This window comes from Triturus cristatus, chromosome 11, assembly GCF_964204655.1.
Source record: "Triturus cristatus chromosome 11, aTriCri1.1, whole genome shotgun sequence".
NCBI lineage: Eukaryota > Metazoa > Chordata > Amphibia > Caudata > Salamandridae > Triturus > Triturus cristatus.
The window spans coordinates 124,350,122-124,370,715 of record NC_140594.1 but is presented as its reverse complement, the minus strand read 5'-3'; the positions used below and the strand labels follow the sequence as shown (position 1 = coordinate 124,370,715).

The window sequence follows — 20,594 nt, the reverse complement described above, 5'->3', positions numbered from 1 at the left end:
TACATAATTATTTCTCAGCGAGCACATATTGTAGTGCCCCCACAAATGTGAAGAAGTTTCTTTAAAAAAAAACCAATCTAATTATATTTGGAGAAAAACATGCAACACTCATGACTGGGTAAATGGTAAAATGCATACCCATAAATTAAGATAGACATATGGGTATTGTATGTATAAGCAAAAGTGTGGGAGTATGTGGTGCAAACTACTTTGAGAAATATAAAAGTACACATATTCATTGATTTCTTGAGAATCTTTTCTGTGACCAAGCAGACAACAGAAGAAGTTCAAAGTGGAAGGATGTCGGGTAAAATAATAAAGAAAAACAACAATATATTGCATTTAGGGGTGAGCAGCCAGACCTACCATGCATACATACATAAAGAAGGAAGACAGAATAGGTTATGTTTCTTACCTGTTAACATGAATTTTAATGGTTTCTTGATGTTTCAGTGGGTAAAATTGGTAGGTGCTCAGTACCAGAGCGGCCAGGGTTTGGGACCCATCAAAAAAGCTGACAGAAGGAAATAGAAAGTAAAAGGTCTCTTTTAGATAAAAGATCTAAAGTAAGGACAGCGTTCCTTACCCAAAAAATTCAAGAACTCAACGAAGTGTCAAGTATGCTGGTTCCAGATTAGTAAGGACAAAATTAAAGATAATTAGGTATCAGAAAGGAAGCAAATATAGCAGAGCGCAAAGGAGTCATCTATAGGTTGTACGATCTTACCATGGGAGATAGCGTGAATCATTGAGATTCGGGTCTGTTAGCAGGAAATGGTCAGTCAGTTGCGATATGTGAACAGGCATGTTAAAAGAAGTACTTTATAGCAGATTTGTGAGACCACCTCCGAAGATGATTATCCATTGTCAGTGCACCTTCTAGCCAGTTGATCAGGATGGAAGGTGACATTTTTAAATAGTCATAGTTAGAATAATGGTGCGAGTATGTTGAATAGACAATTGGGTAGAGTATAGTAGATGGGCAAAAGAGAGGCTCGAGTAAGAGTCTTTATGTGGTAGTAGTACGAGTTAAATAGTAACCGGTCTCTGGTCGCAGTATGAAGCAATTTGTTACATCATTGTCAGACTGTATGACAGGTCGTCGTATTCGATGAGGATTGGTTGTGTGAACGAGATTGAAAGTAGGTTTTATTATTTTTTCACGAATTGCTTAAAGTGAATCCGGGATAGTGTAATTAATCATGTGTGGGCATAATTATTGGGGTAATCAGTGACAATCAAAATCCTAATTATTCTGTGTAGGATGCAAAATTGTATTCTCAGTTTCTACAGTGTTATCAAAGTAAAGATATTTCTGTAGGTGGTTTTAAAGAAATGGATATAAGGAAATTGTCACCAGTGGCTTCCAGACAAAGTAAAACGAGGGCTGCACATGGAGCATATGAGAGCCCTATACAATAAAATTGACGTAAAGTAAATGAATCATGCCGCGAGATATGCATTATCTTTTCCAGGGAGCGTATACAAATAGTTTCTATTCTGTATTGGGAATTATAAGATTTAAAATGCATTATATAGTAGCAGAAATGAAAGAGAAGTTAATCAAGTAGCATCACTTATTAGACATAGTGCAGGATATACAATTGAGGAATATCATATTGCTCTTAGCTACATAGCTTAATCAACGACGTACGCAAGCGACTATGATATTAGTCCATACGAAACAGTGCACAAAGTAACCTAATATGTGATATTGTTATTAGTAAGCATTTCGTATCACTCATAAATATTGTTTCTATCCAGTCCACATTAAAGCTATTTACCATACAAAGTAAAACAATTGATGATTTTCATATTAATATTAGTAAACTTGTTATCATTCTCAATAAACAAACCGTTTCTATCTAATCCTCATTGGAAGCCATTCATATAATTTGGACAGAGAAGGAAAGACTGGGGCAGTAATTAGTTTTTGCAGAGGAATTAAATGATAATTCTGTTGTCAGTAAGAAAGTGAGATACCGGACTGGAACAGATGGAAGTGGAGGGGATTGGGTTAAGTAAATCACCTCTTCGATGTTTGTGAGTTTGCTCCAGCCCAATAAAGGAGAATTATTTTTGTGCTCACAATTTTCTGGAAAATATTCGGCTAAAAGCATGGAAGTGTTGAGTTTGTAAAATCTTTTGAAAGTAATTGTGTCAAAATGTTTAGATTTGTTGTGGTACTGCCAATGTAAAACCTATTGCAGGGACATTCAATTGTGTATATTCTGAAGGAACTGGTACTGTTGATTCAAGATCGGATCTGGTGACTGAATACATTGATGTTATGCTAAATGATTTTGTACATAACCAGCTTACAGATTGAGCAAATATGGCAGGTATGGAATACACAGGGTTTAGCAAGGAAAGGTTTGCTGTGTTGTCTTTTATCTTTAAAGAATTATCCAAATATGTTTTGTTTTAGAAATAACCAACGAGCAGTAAAGCTGCTCCTTAGCAGCATTTTTTTAATTATTAGATTATTGTTATCCCTGGATGCATCACTGTCTTTGTCTCTGGGGTGAAGGCTCAGACTGTCTTAAAGAGACTGTGCAGTGTCCATTCTGTAAAACATTGCTGCCTGACTTCCCTCTTTCGTGTATTTTTTATTTTTATCGGCAGTGTGTTAAACAGGTTTTGGGCTGTTCTGCTCTTTTAAAATATTTGTCTTGTCCATCCTCGTATCAGAACCACTGACCCTTTTAGGAAAATTAGTTGTTTGTGGTGGTTAGGTTGTCACATCTGATACTGTTGCAAATGGTGTTGGATGGGTCACCCAAATTCGGCATGCCTGGTGTTACGGCAACAAGTGTCCTTTCTATTTCAAACCACCATGTAGGACTCCCACAGAGAAACCATTTTAAGATTTCTCCACACATTAAACATTTTATATTGCGGGCCCTGGAAATGGCCCTTATTTTGGGTTCCTTATTTAGCACTAAAGTTTGTGGCAATAATTCCTCTTAGGGCCTTTTGGATTGTGCACTCATTACTACTTGTTTGCATTGTTTTGTTGATCACAAATGAGTGATTTCTGCGCTGTCAAATATGTTACAGTAGGTCAGCCCAATGCAATCGAGATAATGACATTTACTGCTTTGTCTTGCAGGATCCTTGTCCTTGGCAGCAGAAGATTTGCTTTGCAAAAGGCATCTCCTCTGGAATGGTGAGATTCTTATCCTAAAGACCACTTGAGGAACACACTGATAACATGTGTTTTTGATGTGGACTTATTCCCTCTTTTTCTTGGTTTGTCTCTTTTAGGCGTACTTGCACTCGATGTCCATTATTCACAGGGACTTGAACTCACACAACTGCCTGTTGAAACTGGTAAGAGCTCTGATGGGGCGGGCACTGGTACAGAGTGAACAAAGTCTGTCCATTAATATTCTGTTGGTCATCGCCACTCTGCAGAAACAATATACTCATGTTAAGGAACATTGACTTTGGTCAGGGTGGGCAATCTAATTTGCATCTCTAAGACCGCTTGAAACAGATATGTTCAGGACGATGTCAGTGCCCAGAAGAGGGTGGCCGGCACTTTAGGTGCATGATTTTTAGTGATCTTCAAAATAGAAATGTGCGGTAAGACTGCTCCTCTGCACGCCTGTTAGTTTTTAAAGACCATTGATCTCATTTCTTTCAGTTCTTAACTGATACTTTTTCTAACTTTTACTTCTGCCTTGCACCTGTGGTTTTAATATCATTTTCAAATAAATAAAACGCTGCTGTAACAGAAATTCTAAAATTTGTGTTTGGGACCAACCTCCTGTGTTGATAGATTATGCGACCGTTACAAGCACCAGCAGGTGACCAGTCCATCCGTGTACACGGTTACAACACTGTTGCATCTGTACTCCGTTATGCTGACCTGCTTGATGACCTCCCCCGTCGTAGTGCCATATATGAATAAATTGTTAGAATAGTCATTTTGTTTCCTCATGTTTCCTGTGCCAGACTGCCTCGACCAGTGGGAAATGATCCCTTCTCTAAAGAATGCTGGACTTAAAGAAGCAAGGCAGCGGACGCATCTGTGATAATGCTTCCAAGACTCTTCATGTTCTTGCTTTCTGTGCAATTTTCACCCAACTTATATTCTGCTAATAGTACAGGCATCAGCAGGGACTGAGCACACAGATTTGAATGACTGCTCAATTTTTAAATGTCCATCTCCCATCTTTGCCAACTGTCTGCACTCCCCTTTCTGTGGTTGTCTTTCTTGCACTGTTGCATCCATCTTTACCTGCTCCACCCTTTGTTTCACCGAGTCCTGTTGTGTTTCAGTTTGACACTGTTGCCTTCTTTTCTGCCCACTTTTTCTTTTAACATTTTAACTTATCCTGTCTCCTTACACAGTTACCTATCTTCAGTCTATTCACTTTCTCGCTGCTCTGGGTAACACCTTTTTGCTCTCTGTTCTCTTATGTCAGATACACACCCTTCTGGTTAGGGCCCTCGTAGTCCATGTTCACAACTGCCAAGACAGCTTCTGAAAACTAGTAACATATGATCTTGATTCCACCTGTATCTTTGTGTTACCTTATTTCTTCAGGTTTATAAATATCTCATGTGTTGTAAGCTGTCACATTTGCTGTGATACTTTATAATATATCCACATGATGTAGAAATGTGTTCCAGCTTTTGGTTTAACATGAAAATAGCATTCTTTCTTTTATGCAAGGCAAAAATTGTTCATCAACTAAAGACCAGTCTCGACTTGACTCACTAGGACGTTTATGTGAAGCCCACAAGTGCCTCTCACCTGCATCATCGTGAGATTGCCTTTTTTTTGCCTTTGTGTTGAGATGCATGGACTTTGTTGGTAAAGCACTGAGGAGCGACCTGACGCTTATCATTTTTTGGTTATAAAGATCACCTATTGCGCACTATGAATTAATCAGAAAAAAGGTCTGATAGTTAATAGGCAAACATCTGCAGTCATTGTCATTTTTTTCGGATAAAAGCTAAAAGCAGCCTGGGAGCATAGATGATATGGCTGTGGATTATAGAGGAATAAATATAATTGCCAAGGAGCTTTGGGCCAAATGTACCAAGGGATTTTGCGTTCTCAAACCCTGCGATTCACAAAATCACAGGGTTTGCTCCTGCAGTATCCTTTTTTCTTATGAACCAACCCATTTTGCTTGAAAACGTTATTGCGAATAACACACTGGGGATAGCGACTAATACCAGGTCACAATTTGGAAGGGGTATTCCTTCCAAATTGCAATTGCAATGTCTCAAAGGTTTGCAACTGCAATTAAGTTGCAAACCAGTGATCAGTTTCCAAATCAAGTTGGGCTGCTAACTTGTTTGCAAAGGGGAAAGGGTAGTCTTTGTGATTCTGGGTTGCAGCCTTGGAGGAATAGTTAAAGGTCCAAGGAACCATTATCTCCTCCACTTGACATTTTCCAAAACTAAAAACTTTGTATTTTTTCATAAATACCAGCCCAAGTTGCATTAAGGAGTCACAAGGATGGTGGCCCGCTGTCCCTTGCAGGACACCAGCCCTGGGTTTGCAGCTAATCACAGGGGGGTCCCAAAGTTCGACCTACCTAATGAATAATAATTGGGTGGGTAATTCTGCAATCCCCCTTGATTCTTTATTTTGTGAACTGACCTATTAGTACATTGGTTCTCAAGCATCCGGTGCACATTTTACAACAGCTTTATTCAAATGCATACTTTGAACATCTGGCCTTTCGGTTCAAAGAAAGGGGAGGTTGAAGTTTAGATCCTGCTTCATTGAAGTCCAGGTTAAGTTCTGTGAATTATATCCCAAGATCATTATATTTAAATATATAACACTTCTACTCTCAAACCTTTCTGGGGATTTCATTAAAGGTCATGCCTGCCCTGACCTAGGCACACATAGCTTTTCCAAGTAAGCTGATAAGTTGGGTTGACCCAGCACAGTGCTCTACGTTCTGAACGATATTTATTCTCCCTCGATTAGGTTTGTAATTGCAAATTAGACTGGATTTTTATTTAGCACAGCAACATATACAATATCCCCCTAAACAACCATGGCATCAAATGGGAAAAATAGTTGCATGCAGCTCTTTATTGTTCTTTATTTTAATTCACATCAGGCTGGATGGATATAAACACAATTACTGCTACTTGCAGATTGTGTAAGTTTAAAATTTGCTACTTCACTTTATTTGGAACTGTCTTGTTTTAGACTTGGATAAAAAATAAATTATTAAACTTTTTGTTTAACCCCTTCAGTGCCCATGACGAGATAGTCTCGTCATGGAGCGCGGTTGCGCTGTGCCCATGACGAGACTATCTCGTCATGAACCCCGCCCGCTAATGAAACGCCCGGCACAGGGCGTGGAAAGGGCGGGGCACTGAAGAGGTTAATGAATTTGGAGAAAGAACTTGCAGTTCAGCAGCTGTATTGACACTTAGCAGCTTATATGTGCGAATGACAACCTATTTAGCTACGTTCATTGATTTAGCTTGCTTTTATTCTAATGTAGTTTAGTTTTACATTTAGGCAATTTTGTGACTGACTGGCTGTTTTAATATAAAAAAAACAACCGTCTGCCTGGATTTTCCATGTGAGGAAACCTGCTTTTTGCAGGTTTCACCCCTACTTTTTGCTAGTGGGCTACTAGGAACGGGTGTAATATCTCTGAAATGCCCTGAGCCTTGCTAATCCGGACTCAGTGCATGGGCTCCGAACCTTAAAAATGTACATGGTTGATTAGTTTATACCCAGTTGGCATAACCTTAATTTTACGTACCTGTTATATGGTACCAGGGGTACTCGGACCTATAAGTTAGTGTCCCCTCGGGTACTGCAGCACTTGTTGTGCCAGCCGGAGTAGGATACGGTAAAACATAGCACCTAGGCTGCCACCACAGGCTTGAAGGGCAGTTTAAAACTACTAACTCTACTTTGGGCTTTGCCATTACCTTAAATGGCAGCCTTACCTTTTTAATATATATGTCACCCTAAGGTAGGCCTGTCGAGCCCAAAGGCAGGGTGCTGTATATTAAAAGGTGGAAGATGTACTTTAACATAGTCCAACAGTAAAAACCTTAAATTGTCGTTGTTACTATGGAAAAGGCTTGTGGCCCCATTGGCGATTGCAGAGTTACAGACTGACCTCTCAGTCCTGCTAACTTCTGATGTTGACTATTCAAGTTAGTACTGTATGGTATAAAAAAAATCCATGCATTAAATCTGGTTTAAGGGTTAAATCGAATTTAATGTCACTGGTCGACAAAGTGCAACTTTATAAATTGCCACAGTAGTCGCCCGAGGTATCCAGTGTCCATTTATATTTGCGCACAAAGACTGTCCTCAAAGACAGTCTTCTGCCCTCCTGGGGATATGTGTGAACGACTCGCAGGAAAAGATAAGATAGAAGCCTGCATGTGGGAGAGCTTGTATTACCTCTCCGAGGCAGGAAGCCACTCCATGTTGGCTTCAGAGGTGAAACTGTGTTTGAAGGGCAAATAGAAAACACTTGGGAGAGGGGCTGCTCATTGTTTAGGCAGATATGCTGGCACTAGGGGCTGAGAATCTAATCCGGTTGGCAAACTGTATTTTTAGCCTTGTTATCCACACATCTGGGGTGGGCTGAGAGATATACACGTCGAGAGAGGGGTTCTACCATCTTTAGAGTGGGGTGAAGACAGGCTTATGGGATAGCTAGATGCCCCACTTCACAGTAAGCTGGCGAAAGGCAACCTGGCAGCCCATGGGCTAGTAACCGTAATCTCCAGTGGGGTAATTTACTGGGCATTAAAAAGGCACCCCTGGCACCAGACCTGAGTTCTCATAGGACTGGAGAAGAGGACTGAAGAACTGCCCTGCTGCCCCAAGGACACTGTGAAGAGAGGCTGCCCAGATGAAGACCACACCGGCTGAATCTGGTGACTAGCAAAGGAGATGGGACGGTGCCTGCTGTGTTCTGCTCGTGGAGAAGTAAAGTCTTGAGCCCAGCCAAAGAAAAACACTCTGAGGGTCAGTTAGCTGACGTCATGTTTGCAACACAGTCCCACAGCGGCTGAAGAAGCCTGCTGGAGCAGATTGGTAGCTCATATCTTTGAATCGCTGCTCCAGGCTGCTGTGAGATTCGAAGAACCGGGACGCTATGCTTACAAGTTGCCCCAAAGTCTGCTGGGTCCAAGAGACTTGTCAGAGTGCAATCAGGTCGCCCAAAAGGCAAGTTACCACTCAAGGAAGGATTCCACTGTGACCTCAATATCTGCCAACTAGTAGTCGAGTGGTGACTGGACTTCTGCCAGGCTAGAGAGGTATTCAAGGGACAGCGACCCTTGTGGCCAGGATCACCTCATAAAGCCGGTGGACCAAGAAGTAGGTGTAGGAAGACTCCCCATCAACCGCATCACATGCGCTGCATCTTCAGCATCCTGTATCCGTTGCATTAGAACCACTTCCTTAGACGTCCATGGCAAGGAGATACAATGACTGGACCTAACTGAAGACTATACCTTGTATAGAGGTGACTGTTTCTGAGTGCCTTACTGATCACTGTGACTGGCTCCCTGCCGGAACTGATCACCCAAAGTAATTCCAAGTAACCACATTGATACTTACCCACATTTTTCTTGAAAATATTTTAAAGTGTCAAATTAGTTGAATGTGCCAGTGCTTGTTTGCAGTTAAGTAAAAGGTATCCTGTACCTTGTAAAATCTGTATCTCTGGAACCCTCTGGTGGATCTTTTTCGGTTTGTTAAAAAAAATTAAAAAAAATATTACAATACAAAACAATCTATTTCTATAAATTGATGTTGGATTTACTGAGTGTCTTGTGTATTTCTTCTGCAACTATTTTGGTGCTGTTTAAATACATGTTCCTGTGCATAAGCCTGACTGCTCAGAGCCATAGCTATCCAGGGTTGAGCTAAGGGTTTAACAAATGAAACCAACTGGTCCTAAAGGGGTTGTTGGTAAGAGTATTATATGGTGAGGTTGCACAACCACACCATATAATGCACCCCATTTCCTCACAGTTCTCAATTCCACTACCACCATAAGAGAGGCCATACCACAGATTATCTGTTCATAGGGCATCTGTAAATTATATGAATACGATTTAAGATTTTGGAAAGGCTAATCAAGTTTTCACAGAATTTGATTGCAAAGCCACTTATAAAAGGATGGAACTGCAAGATAACTGGTATTCAGATGTGTTACAAACATGCTTACAAAGTGCTCCATGTTAGGGCCAAGAGCACAATTAGCTTGTAAGAAGGTCATTAAATGCCCTTTATCAGTGCTATTTTGAGACAAGACATATATAGAACTGCAGTTTGGGCTTCTATATGTCACTTTTGCATTAATGTTAATGTCCAACAAAAATGTAGACCACTTGTTAGTGAGCACTTAACATTTCACCCTGTTACCCTCAAAACCACTGTGTTTTAAGTGACCTCCATAGCTTGAGACTCTGTAACTTATTAATTCTAGAGATGGTTACCTGTAGTTCTGTAGCTTGTGTCCTTTCTAGATTTACAATGTGATCTACTTTTCCTGCCCATTAGATGGGGAGGTCCAAAGTAGAAGTCAACAGGTGTAAGAAAAGGAGGAAAAAAAATATCCTCTGAAGATAGTGTCTTTAAGAGTGTATGGGCTTCGGGTCATAGTCCATCTAGACATACATGATCAATGGCCACCGTTTTTTTTTTTCAATAGACTAAATGCAACTTCCGATCCAATTTAAAAGCTGAATTGTTCACAGCGCATGCATCTGTGAAAGAACTACGATATAAAACTGTTGTTGCAGTAAAGTGGTCCTTTTTGTATTCTACTCAGAGTTTTAACCTAATCATGACTCTAAAGTTATTTGTCTCCCCCAGGATGGTACCATTGTGGTCGCCGACTTCGGTCTGTCTCGCCTAATTGTTGAGGAGAAGCCCAAACCTCCCCCTGTGAAACCTACCTTACAGCGAAATCTCCGAAAGAGTGACCGCAAGAAGCGCTACACTGTGGTAGGAAATCCATACTGGATGGCACCAGAAATGCTTAATGGTAAGGAGAGGTTTCTGTCTTCCCCATTTTCATCTGCAGAGCTGCCCATCTCCGTTACTGCTGGTGCAGGACAAGAAATGATAGAACATATTTAATAGGTCAAGGACTTGGGTAAGAGACTGATTTATATATGGCAGTTCTCTGGGGCGAGCGGTTCAGTGGGTTAAGAACAATGGACTGGAATGCAACCCTGGCAGAGTACCTTCCAGTAGTGAACAATAACTTTGCAGACCTGCTTAGCAGGATGCAGCAGCAACTCCATGGGTAGGAACTCCACCGGCAAGTCCTACTCCTGCACATCTCTTTTTGAGGCGGTGGGGAAGCATTCCCTAAGGTCAACCTCTGTGCCACAGTGCAATACACGCCGAGCTTTCTGCATCCTCACAGGAAGCTTCTTCACACCTCCATTCCGCTCATCGTGGTGGCTTCCACATGGGCCAGACAACCCTGGTTCTCAATCCTAAAAATGCCTATTTTTCCCCAAGAGAGGGTCCCCAACAGGACGGACCTTCTCATGCAGAACCAAGGCAGACTCTGACACCAAACCCCAGGCAGTTCATTCTAGCTGTATGGCTCCTGAGGTTCTAGAGTTTAATTTACCTCAACCTGCTTCAGGAATGCATGGGTGATCTCCAAGAAGCACACAGACCCACTACACATGCCTGTTATTGCTGCCAAGTGGAAACGTTTTTTTTCTCCTGCATTTCAAAGCACCTGGAGCCTCTCAGACCTTCAATCGAGGATATTGTCTGTTACCGCCTTCCCCTGCAGAATCCATTTCCAGCATACAATTCCATACACCTTCTCTTAGCGGCTGTTGCACCCTACATTGTTTAGAATCCCTGTCATCAAGGCTTTTATGAAGGACTCGAACGGGTCATCCCACCTAGAGCTCCTTCTGCCCCTGTGTGGAACTTTAATGTCGTTCTCACCAGACTTGTGGGCCCTCCTTTTGAATCACTACACTCATGCCCTTTACAATTCCTCTTGTAAAAGGTCACGTTCCTTGTCGCTACTAGGTCCCCAAGACATTCTAGAGAGCTACAGGCCCTCACTTTAGAGGAGCCCATCTTCCAGGTCCATAATGACATAATTGTCCTCAGGACCAACCCCAAATTCCTCCCAAAGCTAGTATCCTCTTTTCACCTTAACCAAACTATAGAGCTCTCTGTCTTTTTCCCTTAACCGTGCCTTGTAGCAGAAAGGGCTCTTCACACTGCTGATGGAAAACGCCCCTTATGTATTACATCAAAAGGAACAAAACTTTCTGTAAGATTCAGCAAGTTTTCGTTGCATACACTAAACCTCAAAAAGGTCATGGGCGGGGAGGAGCCAAGATGGCGACCGGAGCAGACGCTTGAGCGCCCGGCTCCGCCGGCCCTTGGCCTCGGACTATCATCCTGATTCCTATCCTCGCCGATTTTCGAGGTGCAACGTGCGCGACGACGCGCTGACCGCGCCGCCGCTTTCCCGGAGTCTGAGCCCGCCCGGATGCCGGAGCTCTTGGTGCCTTTGTTCTCCGCGCTGGACCCCTGCTCCATTGTGGCCTTGGTCGGCCCCCTGGAAGCTCCGCAGTCACTGGACCCCCGGCGCAAATCAGAGCCCCGCGGCCCCGATCCCGCCTCACACCACGGACTGTCGCCAGACGAGCCGGGGGAGAGACGCCCGGACACCTCCTTCACCTTTCACCTGACGGGCTGGAGCTATAGGGTAAGCCCCGGTGTGGCGGGTCTCCTGCCCCGCTCTGTGGCCCGCGCTGTGGAGGGCTGCAGACCCCCTTCTTCTATTGCCTAGTCGGCTGCAAAGAGAGTCCGAGAGCGGGGAAGCGACTGTTGGCTTTCACCTGTTGCGGCGCAGACCTGCGGGGAATTGCCTCCTTGTTACGACCCCCCCCCTGGCCACTGTACCGTTCAGCGGTAAAACATGGCGTTGATTGCCTGCTCGCTGCTGGGGGGTGATGCTCCGGTCTCGCCCGCTGCCTGCTTCGCCCTCCCTCTACCGGACTCCAGCTCCACAGTGCCGTCCCGGATTGCTGCCGATGTGGGGGCGCAGCTTCCGCTGACATGCGGCTCCGTTCTGGCTGCCCTGCGGGACTTTCGTCTGCAATTGTGTGTTGGCTTGCAAACGCTGAGTGAGCGGTTCGACTCCATACTGTCGGCTGCGGGTCGTGAGCGCCCCGTTTGTTCTCAACAAGACGTGGGTCTGCCAGTGCTTCTGTCCTCTTGCGGGGACGCAACGACTGGGTATAACCGTGCTGCACTGGTGTCTGCATCTGGCTTTCCCGGCACCCAGGATCAATCGATCTCCTGCTCAATTGTGGACACTTTGTTTCCCCGTTCATTGCTGCCTGCTTTGTTGTTGCCTGCCTCACCGCGCCCGCAAGAGTATCCAGCTGAGCGACACCTGACGTCCTCGAGGAACTGTTCATGGTGGCCTACGGCTTCTTTTATGTGGAACTCCTGTACTTTACAGGCCAGGTCTGGATTTTATATGGTGCACAAGGGGACCTCAATAGATGATCGGCGGCCATTTTGTGACTCTACTTCTCCATCTTCTCCCAAGCGGCCATATTGTCTTTGTTTGCACGGGCTGCGGGGCCTTCATGTGGGGGCTAGTCTAATCTTACGCCCGCGATCGGGCCAGGGCTAGATTGCTTTCTATCACCATGGTTTCACGGATGGGCTGGACTGGGACTGGAACTGTCTGCATAGGTTGTGCGCACTCGTCGCGATTTGTTTGCCTTCCTTATATTGTTGTGACACGTTATCTTCACACGACCGCCTTTGGGTGTAGTGGGTTCTCAGTGTGTGGAGACGTAGTTGGCCGGTGGTTTCGGGCGCTCCGAGGTTACGTGGGCTCCTCCCCGCTTTCTTCTTTGTTTTCTTATTTTCTTTCCTTTATTCCTACTTTCTCTCTTGTCTATATTTCGGGTTTATTGGGCGACAGGCACTATGCTGGGGGGGGGGCAGGCCGTAGCCTCCGCATTGGTGTAGGGTGGGGGGGTAATTAACTGTTTCTTTTTAGTTCTATGGGCCTTTTTCTTCTATGTCTCTGCGCTATCCTTGTTTCCGATTCGGGGTCCGGGTGTGGGGTGGATTGAGTGGGGGCGGCTTTGGAGGGGTGCGTATTTACTCATGTGACTATCCTGTTATATAACTGCAACGCCTCACTGTCTGAGATTTTCTATGGCCGTTTCTAATGATGCTGCTGCTCTCCTGTGTGATGAAGCCATCTTGCGGACTCGAATCTCCTTGGTTCTATCCTCTACTGACTTTTTTCCTCGATAAAATTATTTTGAAAACCTTAAAATTAACCTTTACTTCTCCTTCCCCTGGTGTCAAGGATCTCTCCAGTGTATAACTCCTGAATCGTTGCTAATCTTGACCATTGATGCACAGGGGATGTAATGTTTGCCTCAGTGCTTAACCGTTTTGTGGCCGGCCTGATGGTTGTAGGCCCATATTTGTTCTTTTAATATGCACAAATAAAGGTTTTTAAAAAAAAAAAAAAAAAAAAGGGCATGGGCTATCAGAGGTGGGTATAGCAAGGAGGATTGTCAAGTGCATCCAAATCCACTACCTCAAATCCAAGAGAATGTTGCCTGCCTCTTATAAGACCCATTCCACCCATAAGAAAGAGGCCACTAAGTCTTTCCTTGGTAATATTCCTATTGCTTATACTTATAAGGCAGCTGCATGGCCCCCTTTACTGACATCTACTAAACGTTACTGGGTGGATATTCTAGCTAACCACCAAGCTAGAGTTGGTCACACTGTCTTAAGGACTTTCTTTAAAACATCTGCACCATCCACTGGCTGACCACTGCTTAAGGGAGTACTGCTTTACAGTCTGTGCAGTAAAGTATACAAAGAAGTTAAGGATGGAAGGCTTGAAATCTCAGCCACTGGCAATTACTCAATACTGTATCCCAATCCATTGTTATTTTATACACGATGCCACCTCAGTTTGGACCCAGCCATATGCAAATCAGTCTTAACCCCGCTCCAGTGGGAACAGTCCAGCCCAAACTGCCAGGCCAGGTCCTTCCTGAACCTCAGCTCAGGGCCGGTTTTGCCCTAGTTATGGGCTCATCAGCTGGGTATAGCTTGATTCCAGTGATGCAGTGTGTATGGGACCCAGGGCTCGGCGTACCTGTCTCACTTAGGGCGAAACACTAAAGTATACAAAAAAGTAATGGACAGAATGCTTGAACTAAACTCAGCAACTGGTAATTACTTGAGACCGCATCTCAAATTCCTCCCGAAGCTAGTATCCCCTTTTCATCTTAACCCAACTATAGAGCTCTCCATCTTTTTCTGTCAACCAGACCGTGTAGCAGATAGGGCTGTTCACACTCTTAATGTAAAACATCCCCTTATGTGCTACATTGACAGGACCAAAACGTTTTGTAAGACTCAGAAAATGTTTGTTTTCAAGTGCATCCAATTCCTCTACTTCAAATCCAAGAGAATGTTGTCTGCCTCTCATAGGCCCCATTCCACCCATTAAAAAGAGTCCACTCTGGCTTTCCTTGGTAATATCCCTATAGCGTACACTTGTAATGCAGCTGCCTGGTGCCCTTCACTGACATTTACTAAACATTACTGCGTGGATATCCTAGCTCGCCAACAATCTAGAGTTGGTCAGACTGTCTTAAGGACATGGTTTAAAACATTTGCACCGTCCACTGGCTGCCCACCACTTAAGTTAGTACTACTTTACAGTCTTTGCAGAGCATGGATACCTATAGCAACACATGCTACCAATGGGAAATATTACGTTTGAGGCATGTGAGCTGTAGATCACATGCTTTGCATACTCCGGTCATCTAGTGTTGGGTCCGGATGTTTGTAAGTTGTTTATGTTCGCAGAAGTCTTTGCAGTCATGAGGTAAGGGGACTCCTCCTTTCAGTGATAGTGCGCATGGGCATCGACTCCATTGTTAGATAGTTTTTTTTTTTCTGCCATCGGGTTCGGACATGTATTGCTGTGCTCCACTTCTGAATCATTACTCTGGTTCCCCTTGGTGCGCAATTCACTACCCTCGATAGTATTGTCTTCAAACGCGTTTCCCTTCTCCGCGGTTCGACTCGATTCTGAAGAAATCTCCATTTCAATCGGAAGATTTGTGGGCAGCCTTCCGACCATCCACGTCCATTCGGCTCCCTGTCGATGGAACAGACTCCATTTAAATTTTTCCCCCTGTGCCACGCAAAATATCCATGTACGGACTTGCATCAGATGTGTAATTTGTGCTGGTCTCCAGAGCACAAGGAACAAGACCGCGACGCGTGCTGATCCTTCAGATCGAAGAAAACTCTCTGTGATCGTTGGGTTCAACGTCTAGAGATGCAGTGACAGCAGTTAGATGTCACACCAGATATCTTCGGCGAAGACTCCGAGCCAGAGGAGGTCTCAGCGGCCGAAGAAGAACAGGCTCGGCTGCGTCTGACTCCTGATCAGAGTTACAGATTGACCATGACGACGCCCCCCAACCACCGTCCCTAAAACATCTAAGGCTTCGGCACCACCTCTGCCTCAAGGCCAAGGTCGGCACCGAGAAGAGGTTTCTCACGCTCCGCCTTCTGTCTCGGCACCGAAACACTCTGACAAGCCTTCCGGCTTGGGACCAAGTCAGCCAAAACACACTTCCGAGCCGAAACCGAGCTCTAAGCACAAGATCGGTTCGGAGCCGAAACCGAAGAAACCTTCCTCGAAGCCGAAATCTTCAGTGCCGAACTGACATTCTGGCTCGTCTCCGAAAGCTTTGGTGCCGAAACCTAAAGAGATGCCTGTAATACAGGCAGATCTAGACATGGACATTGTGCCACCTAAGTCTGATTTGAAACAGAAGAAGCTGTATATTCATCCTGAAACAGGACATATCCACGCTAAACCGCCATCTAAGCACAAGCTTCCCGATGAGGACAGCCCTTAAAAATGTCCACTGAAAAGGAAGAATCTAGTCCTTTCCATACATTACCATCTCCCCCACCTCCCTCTCCACCACAGCTTGATCCTTTACAAATCACACCTCATCAGTCTCCTCTACCTCGATTTGATGTAGGAGATACTGATGATGATGACGCACAGTCACCTTTAGATCCTTGGATCGATTATACTGTTGATCCTCCACAGGATACAGACCCAGATCTTTACCCTGCCAGGCCATCTCCACCTGATGACAATCTGTCATATCAAGAGCTCATTGCTAGAGCTGCACAATAGCATGTGGTGGAGCTGCATAAGTAATCCCTAGAAGAAGAATTTCTATTTGATACTCTAGGAACACATAAGTCTAGTCAGTCACTGCCTATGCTCAAGAGTATGTTGATACCAAAGGGGATGATGGACGGAGCGTTTGAGCAAATCACACACTCACCCCCAGTCAACTGATCTGGGTTTAATCCATCATCATTCTTTAGCTCATTCCACCACCCCAGTTCAGACATGGCCATAAGCATATCAGTCGGACCCTGTGCCTCATCATCCCCTTTTTTATTGCTTTGTTTGCCCTAAGTTGGCAGGGTATGCTCAGACGTGGGTCCCTTGCTCACTTTGCCACTGGATTCAAGATAGCCTGGCTGATGAGGGCTATGAACCCGAAACCGGTCCCAGGATGCTCGTTTCCGGTCCAGGGAAGACATGGCTTGGCAGTTCGGGCTGGTCTGTTCCCATGAGGCACAGGGTCAGACTGATTTGCATATGGCCATGTCTGAACTGGGGTGAGCTAAAGAACGATGATGGATTAAACCCAGATCAGTTGACTGGGGGTGAGTGTTTGATTTGCTCAAACGCTCCGTCCATCATCCCCTTTGGTATCGCAAGGGTATGTTGAGGCACACAGGAGACCTTTTTAAAGATCCTATACGTGCTAGGATCCTCTCTCCTAGGGTTGATAAAAAAATATATAAATCTTCACCAACAGATCCTATTTTCATTAGAGGTCAGTTACCACTCGACTCTTTAGTAGTATCCAATGCTCGAAAGAGCTAATTCTCAAGCATCTCGGGATGCCCATCCCCCAGATAGTCAAAGCTTATTGATAGTTCTGGTAAACATGTTGCTTCACAGGCAGCTAATCATTGGCATATTGCTAATTACCAAGGCCTCCTTGCAAGATATGATGGGGCCCACTGGGATGAAATAGAAAGGTTACTACAGTTTCTCCCAGATGAGCATAAGACAAAAGCTCAGGATTTAGTTCAAGAAGGTAAACTTATTTCCAATGCTTCTATTAGGTGTGCTCTAGATTCGGCTGACACTGCAGCTAGAGTGGTCAATACTAGCATCCTACTCCGAAGACATGCCTGGTTACGGATGTCAGGCTTCAAACCTGAAGTCCAACAATCTATTCTTAACATACCTTTCGATCAGAAACATCTTTTTGGCCTTGAAGTCGATCAAGCGCTCAAAGATGAAAAAAGACCCCGATGTAGCAAAATTGATGGGAGCACTTCAATCTCCCTCAAATAGAGGTTCCTTTTGCCACTCATTTTACAGGGGAGGGTCCAAATCCACAGGGACAGACCAAAACCCTTCTCATACAAAGTTAATTCGCAATTATCTTTTACAAGCGGATTTTTCAGAGGAGGTTATAGTGGAAATAGTCCCAGGACCAGAGGTGTTTTACCACACCCCGCAATTCCCCTTCCCCAAATAAACAATGACTTCCCAACACTTCCCTCCGACTATTCCACACCTGTCTGAGGAAGACTTCACGACTTTCTCCCCATTTGGAAATCGATAACAACCGACAAATGGGTGCTTGGAATTACCCAACATGGTTATTGCCTGGAGCTGATCAACAATCCTCCAAACATTCCTCCTCGATGTCATAAATTGTCACCAGACCACCAGCACTTGTTTCAACAAGAAGTGCAATCCTTTATTACTCAAAGGGGCTATAGAACCAGTTCCACTTCAGTACCAAGGGTCAGGGGTTTATTCCCTTTACTTTCCGATTCCCAAAAAGGACGGCTCGTTAAGGCCTATTCTAGATCTCAGAGAGTTAAACAAATGCGTATTGTCAGACCACTTTCACATGGTGACTCTTCAACAAGTACTTCCCCTTTTACAGCAGGGCGACTTTCTGTCTACTCTAGATCTAAAAGACGCCTACTTTCACATTCCAATTCATCCCGCTCATCGCAAATACCTCAGGTTTTTGATAGCAGGCAAACATTACCAGTTCAAGGTACTTGCGTTTGACGTCACCACAGCCCCCAGAGAGTTCACCAAATGTCTCGCAGTAGTAGCCGCTCATCTCAGAAGACAGCGTATACATGTCTTCCCTTACTAGGACAACTTGCATATCAAAGCGAGCACTTACCAGAATTGTATACTACACACTCAGACAACAGTACACCTACTTCATCAGATGGGTTTCACAATAAACGCACAAAAATCTTACCTGTGCCCTGCACAAATGCTGTCTTATCTAGGAGCTTCCCTCGGCACTCTCAAAGCTCTAGCCACTCCCAATGTAGTCAGGATTCACAATATTCAGTCTTCAGTACTACAGTTTCAACCTAATCAATCATTACCAGCCAGAGTCTTCATGCAACTGCTGGGAATGCGTCCTCTGCAAGAATGTCTAGCGTGTCAGTGGACTCAATCACAAGGTCAATTAATCGATCTAGTGTTGGTAGACGGCCTCACCCATCACTCTCTGAAGTGGTGGAACCCACAAAACTTAGCAAAACGGCGACCCTTCATAGACCCGATTCCACAGACTGTATTGACAACAGACGCATCTTTAACCGGTTGGGGTGCCCATCTCCAACATTACACAGTACAGGGGCTGTGGTCAAACAATCACAGACATCTCCACATCAACTACCTGGAACTTCTAGCAGTGTTCCTAGCACTCAAAGCTTTTCTCACTCACCTTGTAGACAAAACTGTCTTGGTCCGCACAGACAACATGACAGCAATGTATTATCTACAGAAACAAGGAGAGACACACGCTCTCTCCATCCGTCACATCTTGCACAAAACATTTTGAATGTGGCAATTCATCACAAAACATATCTCCTAGCAGAACACCTTCCAGGAGTAGACAGACTGCCGACCTGCTCAGCAGACACAGGCAGCAAGTTCACGAGTGGGAACTTCATCCCCAAGTTCTTCTCCCCTACTTTCAAAAATGGAGGTTTCCTCAAATAGATCTGTTTGCCACAATACACAACGCAAAATTCCCAAACTTCGCATCCAGGTTCCCACACTATGCATCCAAAGGCAATGCTCTAGGGATGAATTGGTCAGGGATATTTGCTTACGCTTTTCCGCCTCTCCCACTAATTCCATTACTGGTTCGGAAGCTCAAACATACATCCCTCACACTGATCTTAGTAGCCCCCGCATGGGCTCGTCAACCTTAGTTCACCACCCTGTTAGAACTGTTGGTGGTCCCACACCAAAAGCTACATCTCCCACCCTGTCTCCTCACTCAGAGCCATGGAGAAATCAGACATCCAAATCCCAAAGAACTCAACCTTGCGATTTGGCTCCTAAAGTCATTGAGTTTGGTTATTTACAACTACTACCAGACTGTATGAATATTCTGAAGGAGGCTAGAAAGCCTACTACTAGAGCATGTTATGCAGCAAAATGGAAACTTTTTGTTATCTTCTGTAATAACAATATCAATCCACTTGATGCTTCTATACAGAACATCATTTGTTAGCTGTTGCATTTACAGCAATCTGGATTAGTTTATACATCCATTTGTTTACATCAAGCAGTGGTAGCTGCATACTTGCAAAATAGACAACACTTATCTCTATTTAGAGTACCAGTGATTAAAGCCTTCATGGAAAAAATTGAAAAGGGTGATGCCATCAAGAATTCCCCTGCTCCAGAGTGGAACTTAAATGTAATGCTTACAAGGCTAATAGGTCCACCTTTTGAACCAATGCACAAATGTCCGTTACAATTTCTAGCATGGAAGGTTGCTTTCCTCATGGCGATAACCTCACTAAGGAGAGTTGGTGAACTTCAGGCATTAACTAGACATGAGCCTTTCTTTCAACTTCACAAAGATAGAGTGGTTCTTAGAAACAATCCTAAATTTCTCCCTAAAGTAGTTTCTGCCGTTCATATCAATCAATCAGTTGTTCCCTGTGTTCTTCCCTCAACCTGATTCTGTAGCAAATCGAGCTCTCCACACACTTGACGTTAGACGAGCTATACTATATCACGTAGAAAGAACCAAAGCGTATTGAAAAACAAAGCAACTATTTGTTGCTTTTTCTCCACCACACAAAAGCAATCCCATATCAAAGTGGGGTATTGCAAGATGGATTGTAAAATGTATCCAAACATGTTATGCCAAAGCAACAATAACTTTAATAATACCCCCTAGAGCGCATTCCACTCGAAAAATTGGGGCTACTATGGCCGCCTTAGGGAATATATCTCCATAGTCCACATCTGTAATGCAGCAGCATGGTCTATACCGCACACATTCACCAAACAATATTGTGTAGATGTGTTAGCAAGACAACAAGCAAATGTAGGCCAAGCAGTACTTAAAACACTGTTTCAAACAACTACAACCACTACAGGTTAGCCATC

The 20,594-nt window shown here is 44.2% G+C and overlaps 1 protein-coding gene across 2 annotated transcripts in view; it reads left to right on the top strand.

The window, feature by feature from the left end:
- The window catches only part of LIMK2 (LIM domain kinase 2), a 355,925-nt gene that overhangs the window by 271,515 nt on the left and 63,816 nt on the right, over positions 1-20,594 (top strand). For both annotated transcript variants that reach the window (XM_085635885.1, XM_085635886.1), the window contains 3 exons: positions 3,113-3,169; positions 3,268-3,333; positions 9,845-10,016. In XM_085635885.1, coding sequence (XP_085492011.1) covers positions 3,113-3,169; positions 3,268-3,333; positions 9,845-10,016 — 295 coding nt within the window. The remainder of the gene's footprint in view (positions 1-3,112; positions 3,170-3,267; positions 3,334-9,844; positions 10,017-20,594) is intronic.